This window comes from Centrocercus urophasianus, unplaced genomic scaffold, assembly GCF_019232065.1.
Source record: "Centrocercus urophasianus isolate 14NV4802_14NV808 unplaced genomic scaffold, USGS_Curo_1.0 seq_500, whole genome shotgun sequence".
NCBI classification, from domain to species: domain Eukaryota; kingdom Metazoa; phylum Chordata; class Aves; order Galliformes; family Phasianidae; genus Centrocercus; species Centrocercus urophasianus.
In genome coordinates, this window is record NW_024885090.1 from 11,890 (window position 1) to 17,988 (window position 6,099).

Sequence of the window (6,099 nt, forward strand, 5' to 3'; positions counted from 1 at the left end):
AATGAGGAGCTGCTCGAGCACCGGGGGCTGTTGCTGGCGCGTAATGTTTATTCTGTTCCCTTTTTATTCCTTGTGACCCGGTTTGTGTTCATCTATTTAAAATAATGTTTCAAGGAGAAAGAGAAAACGGGTAGAAGGGAGCCCTCGAAGGTAGGGCAGGGCAGGGCTGCGGGCGCAGTGCGTGCTGCCTGCTCCCAGCCCCGCTCTTCCCTTCCAATGAAAGCTAACGTTTGGTGGGAGTTGAAGGCACGAACAGAGGTCACTTTGTGCGCGGCTCCGCTTCCAAGGAAAGCGCGCTCGAGGCTTCTCCCCCTGCCTCGGCCCTTCTCTTGCCAGAAGAGCCCCGAAGTGTCTCCCCTTCCCGAGACCCGCTGCTGAGAGATGTTCTCTTTGCATCTTTCTCCTTGCAGCTCGCCCACGGCGCCTTTGCACAAGCGCTCGGTGCTCGAGCTCGAGCGAGGGAACACGAGGCGCTCGGGGATCGCAATTTCGGGACGGATTTGGGTGCCAGCCTCGGAGTGCCTGAGCCGGGCGGGCAGATCCGCTCGGACCTCAGAGCGCGTGAATGGGACTCGGCCGCGCCGCGTGAACAGCACCCGGTGGCCGCCACCGACAGAGCCGCTCCCGGCTAACGAGCAGCGATCACGTTACACAGGCCCGGTGCCCGGCTCGGAGCCCGCACCGCGGCCCGGAGGTCGCCTTCCCCGACGGAGGCTCCCGGGCGGGCGGCGGCGATGGGGGGGGGGGCCGCGCCGCGGGGCCCCGCACCCGGCGGAGGCGGCGGGCGGGCGGCGGGCAGGGCGGCGCGGCCCCAGGTGAACGCCCGCAGCACCTCTGGCACCGCTCGTCCGCCGGAGAAGGAGGGGAAAAGGCGAGCGGGGCCGCCCGCTCATCTCCAAGTGCCGCGAGGGCTCTTTGGAGAGATCTCGGGAGCCGTTCCGAGGGGCCGATATAGATATAAGGACATTTCTACATTGCGTCACGTGACATAATTACCACTAGAATCAATCAAGATGAATTGCACGTCAGCACACGGTGGGGATTTTTTCTTAGTTGATCCTGTCCAAAGCCTCTTGTGCAATAGATGGATCTCGTTCAATGCATTGAAGCCTCCCGGTCGCTCGCAATCGCAAAAAGGAAGACATGACCGAGTTTGACGATTGCAGTCACGGCGCATCCAATATGTATCTGCCAGGGTGCGCTTATTACGTCTCGCCCTCAGACTTCTCGACGAAACCCTCTTTTTTGTCGCAATCGTCTTCCTGTCAAATGACTTTTCCTTATTCTTCTAATTTACCTCATGTCCAACCTGTGCGCGAAGTGGCATTCAGGGAATACGGATTAGAGCGCAGCAAATGGCAGTACAGGGGCAGTTACGCTCCCTATTACTCAGCTGAAGAGGTGATGCACAGAGACTTTCTGCAGCCCGCGAACAGGAGGACGGAAATGTTATTCAAAACGGACCCCGTGTGCGGCCACCACGGAGCGTCCCCCGCCGCCTCCAACTTCTACAGCTCGGTGGGGAGGAACGGCATCCTGCCGCAGGGCTTCGACCAGTTCTACGAGCCGGCCCCCGCTCCCCCGTACCAGCAGCACTCCGAGGGCGAGGGGGACGCGGACAAGGGCGAGCTGAAGCCCCAGCACAGCGCCTGCAGCAAGGCACCTTCAGGCCAGGAGAAGAAAGTGACAACGGCTAGCGGCGCCGCTTCCCCTCCCGGTGAGGCTGTTGCAGAGAAGAGCAACAGTTCAGGTAGGGATCGGCGGTGACGCGGGGGCAAGAGTACAAGGCCGACACTTTGTCAAGCCGCATTTTATGTGCCATTTTATAAGCATCCAAAGGATTTTATATATCCTATAAGATTTCCTTCACCGTTGTAAAGCGTGTTTACGATAGGAAACCAATTTAGGTGGGCTTAAGGTATTCTCGGAAGAGGATATTAATTGTTATTAAATTGTTGATTTGGCGGGGGGCAGACGGCAAGATCTCACAGGTAGGGCTCGGAGCTGCCTCCGCGTCGCAGGCTGAGCTCTTCGTTTGTTTGGGGCGGGGGTGGGGGCGAGAGGGCTTGAAGAAACTTGGAATATTTCCAGCCCATTTAAATATCTCTCTGTAGCGCTCGAAGTGCTCTCTTTTAAGGAGAAGTTGGAAAATATTCTCTCTCTTTTTTTTTTTTTTTAATTATTTTTCTTTTCCTATGTCAACCGAGAGCAAAAGCCCAGGGAATATTCTCGGAGATGCTGGAGGGCTGCTTCCCCGGGCGGGGGGACACGGGCGAAGTCTGAGCTCTTCCCGGCCGAGCGCGGTCGTATTCTGCATAAATCAGCATTTTCTCTCTTTAATTTCAGCTGTTCCTCAGCGATCGAGGAAAAAGAGGTGTCCCTATACCAAATATCAGATAAGAGAACTGGAACGTGAGTTTTTCTTCAACGTGTACATAAACAAAGAGAAAAGACTGCAGTTGTCCAGAATGCTCAACCTCACTGACCGACAAGTTAAAATCTGGTTCCAGAATCGAAGGATGAAAGAAAAGAAACTGAACAGAGATCGACTCCAGTATTTCACTGGAAATCCCCTGTTTTGAGGAGAAAAAAAAAAGAAAAAGGAAAGAAAAAAAAAAAAAAAAAAAAAGGAAAAAAAAATTTAAAAAATCGAGAGAGAAAGAGAAAAGGAAGAAAGAAGAAGAAAAAAAGAATCCCTCGGTCAGTCTGACCTGCCATCCGAATGCAAAGTGAATGGGTTTACATGACACAGCCGCCCTGCGGAACTCAAAGTTTCATTTCCATGCGCAGCTCCACACACTGAATGGCCACTGGAGATTTCGGGGCTTGGCGGAGCAGATTCCTGCTAAGGGAACCTAGGGTAAATCCAGCTGTCTGTTCTCAAGTGGTTCTCGCCAAAGGTGCTTTTTTTTTTTTTTTTCCTCTCCCACAGTACCAGCAATGGACCTGCAGTGTGTCTGGTAGTTTTTGCTTACAATTCATTGAGTTCGGGGGGGGCTATGTTGTTGCTTTTGAGTTAGGGTAACACCTTCCTCCCTTTAAGTGAATGCGGTTTATTTAAGAGATGGTAAATGTACGTTCGCTATATATAAAATATATATATATATGTTTCTATTGTCATCCAAAAGCATGGGCCACTGTCTTTTTCATGTGAATAAATGGTTTCTAGTAAAGTTAAGGTTATAACTTCCGTGCACTGTATGGATTTCCATCTCCGAAGGATCCCGGGCTAGAGCCAAGTTCAGTTAAATAGTGACGGGAGGGAGCCAAGGCGGATTACTCTAAATGCGTTTTAAATAAATAATAGCCCAGCTCTCTGGCTCTGCCTTTGTAGATCCTCGTAAGCGAGCTGCTCCCTCCCCAGTGCGAGGCAGAGCAAGCGCGGCTGCCTGCAGCCCGTCCCTGCGGCTGGAGCCGTTACTATAAACAACGAAAAGGGCTTTTAACTGGTCAGGCCCCCGGTAAGCCCCGAACCCCCAACGCCAATGAGTGTTTACTTGCGGCGCAGGCTGAGGCAGAGCGAGGGCTCCGAGCGGCTGAGACAACAGGGAGCTATAAAGCGCCGGCGCTCGTGGGGAGGAAAAACCTGCGGAGCGGAGGGGTGGGTCTCGGAGCCGCGGGGCTGCGCGGGGGCCGGCGGAGGTTCCCCCCGCTTTGTGCTTCGTGACCCGGCTGGGCTGTTTGCGAAACCTTGAACTGTCTAGACAACACCATAAAAGCCGAGGTTCTAAACAGCTTAATTGGGTTATATTATACACCTTCTGGTGGGTGAAAAAGAGATTTCCGCAATGTGCAATAAAGGCGAGGGGTGAGAAAAGAATTTGGCTTTTTTGAATAGGACGGAGCGGCTCTCGCTACGCTCGTGTTCGCGGAAGGGAAAAGTGCGCGAATGAGTCAGGAGCGGCCCTAGAATTAAAAAAAAAATCGAGAGATGGAAGCGGAGGGAGGCGCGGCTAAGAAGGAAAAATTTCAAAAACCCCTTAGCAAGAAAAACATAAGTGTATGCCTTTGAACTTCCAAAATGTCAAGGTCATCACCTTTAACCTTTCTGAATAATTAGGCGCCTTAAGGTTCCTCTGTTATTTTCCACCACCACCCACCCTCTCTCCGTCTCCCTCTCTCTCGCTCACCCTCACTCCCCACACACGCACTCACACGGCCATGGCAGCGCCCCGCAACGCTGCGGAAAGCCCTGCCGGCCCTGTGCCCCGACCCTTCCCCTGCCGGGCCCGGCAACTCCCCGACCGTCTTCTTCTTTTTTATTTTAAAGAAAATAATCCTTGAGAAACAAATACTGCTTTTGTCTCTCCGGCTAAAAAGCGGAGGCGGCGAGAAACGCTTGGCAATGTAGTGAGGAGGTGCAATTTCGGCAGTTTTCCCCCGGCTGCGCGTTCCCCACAAAGCCCATTAATTAGAAGCTCTCGGAGCGGCGCGGATTTCATTCCTCCCAACCTTCCAGCAGCGTTCTCGCGTCTCTCCCGAGTCCCAATCCACAGCGCGAGAGCAGGGCGTTCGCTTTCCGTTCCCCGCGGTGCTCTAAGCGTCGTCTTAGGGGATTCCGATCCCTTTAAAAAGCTCCCACACCGCAAAAGAGGGCCGCGGAAACCTAACCACCCCGGCATTAATCTTGCATAAATGCTCAATTATAGCAGCTTTAGGTTTCTATTTAAAAAGAAAGGGAGAAAGCCGTGACCGACAGCGAATGGAGTGGCCGGGAGGGAGGCGGCTGCTCCTCCACCCGGAGCCACACGAGGGCGCATCGCTGCTGCACTGCGCCGTCCTCGTGCTCCGGTATATTTCCTCCTAATAATAATTCCACCGCTAATAAAACATCTAATATATAAGTAACGAGAAGATTTCAGGGCCTTCCAAATGAGAAAATAAAGCATCAAAAAGATTTATTAAACAAATAACCCGTAACCGTGACGTGCTCGAGAAATATGCCAATTTAAAAGAAATTTTGGTGCTCGTAATCTTTTATAACGCATCCGAGCTTTAAAAAAATCCCATAATTTTAAGGGGAAAAAAAACACACCCAACGATATTCAGAATTCGTTCCCTAGAACGAAAACCTATTTACTCCTTTCAGTACGGCCTCAACGCGGATAGAACAAAAGTAATTTAAATCCCAGGCGCTGCCACTGTTTATCTTTCGTTTTTTACTGAAGGCTTTTTTTAAATAAACCTTTCGATACAGAAAGTGTAATTTAAAAAACGCATTTTATTTAAACGCGGCTTTGACGTGAGGTGCTGAGAGAGCTTATTTTTTTATAGACAGACAGAGACTAAAGCAAAAGAAGACGTTTTCAATATCCGAACATCACCTTGCCAAGGTTCTGCTGATTGCAATCCCTCTCCTTAACAACACTACGGAGATCTATTAAAATGAAACTAGAGATTAGAAAATTAAAGCGGAGCTTATGAATTCCCTGAGCTTTCTCCAGTGACCGAACGCGCTCCGTTTTGCTGTTCCGTGCTCTGTCTTTTTGTCCTCCAATGCACACTTTTGCTCAGAATGTCCCCAGGAAAGGGCTCCGCTTCTCTCTGCTCAGCTGTGGGATTCACCGAAATCTATTTCTGCTTCCTCAGCCGCGTTCCTCGCTGCCAGAGCCCCACATCCCGTGAAAGCATTTGTTGGCACTCCGTCCGCCGGGTTTGGGGGTGGTTTTTCGTTGTTGTTGCTTGTTTTTTTTGTTGTTGTTGTTTTTTTTTTAGAAGTTCATTGTTAACAGTTTCCTAGAAATAGCCTTTCCGTCTGCGATCAAACGGCATTGTGTAGCCTCAGATCCTCGGGTCTCCGGCACCACGAAAGCCCCTTTGAGCCCCTTTGAGCCCGGAGGAACCCCTCTGCTCTCGGCTGAGATACCTATTTCGAGAGGGGAATATTCACCAAAGTTTTCCCGTTTGTTTTCCTGGCATTCAGGGCTTCTTGGGAGAGCCCGCACCGACCCCAGCGCCTTAGGGCTCCCACGTGAAGCTTCAGCCCCTCGCAATTAGCGCGGCCGCTCTCAGAGGATGTGAACGGCTGATTGGAGCCGGGTGTGTTGTTAATTAAAAAAAAAAAAAAAAAAAAAAAAAAAAAAAAAAAAAAAAAAAAAA

General features: G+C 51.2%; 1 protein-coding gene across 1 annotated transcript; it reads left to right on the forward strand.

Moving 5' to 3' along the window:
* The first annotated feature begins 883 nt into the window (after positions 1–883).
* Positions 884–2,582, forward strand: HOXD11 (homeobox D11). Its single transcript, XM_042835292.1, has 2 exons — positions 884–1,750; positions 2,347–2,582. The coding sequence occupies exons 1-2, from the start codon at positions 1,144–1,146 to the stop codon at positions 2,580–2,582; spliced, it is 843 nt and encodes a 280-aa protein (XP_042691226.1). The 5' UTR covers positions 884–1,143.
* Positions 2,583–6,099: the final 3,517 nt, after the last annotated feature.

What these genes read in the sequence shown, in the direction of transcription:
- HOXD11 (XM_042835292.1), top strand. Translation starts at nt 1,144, where the DNA reads ATGACCGAGTTTGACGATTGCAGTCACGGCGCATCCAATATGTATCTG. An exon ending in AGAGAAGAGCAACAGTTCAG is followed by an intron (nt 1,751 to 2,346) that starts GTAGGGATCGGC and finishes CTTTAATTTCAG; the next exon opens with CTGTTCCTCAGCGATCGAGG.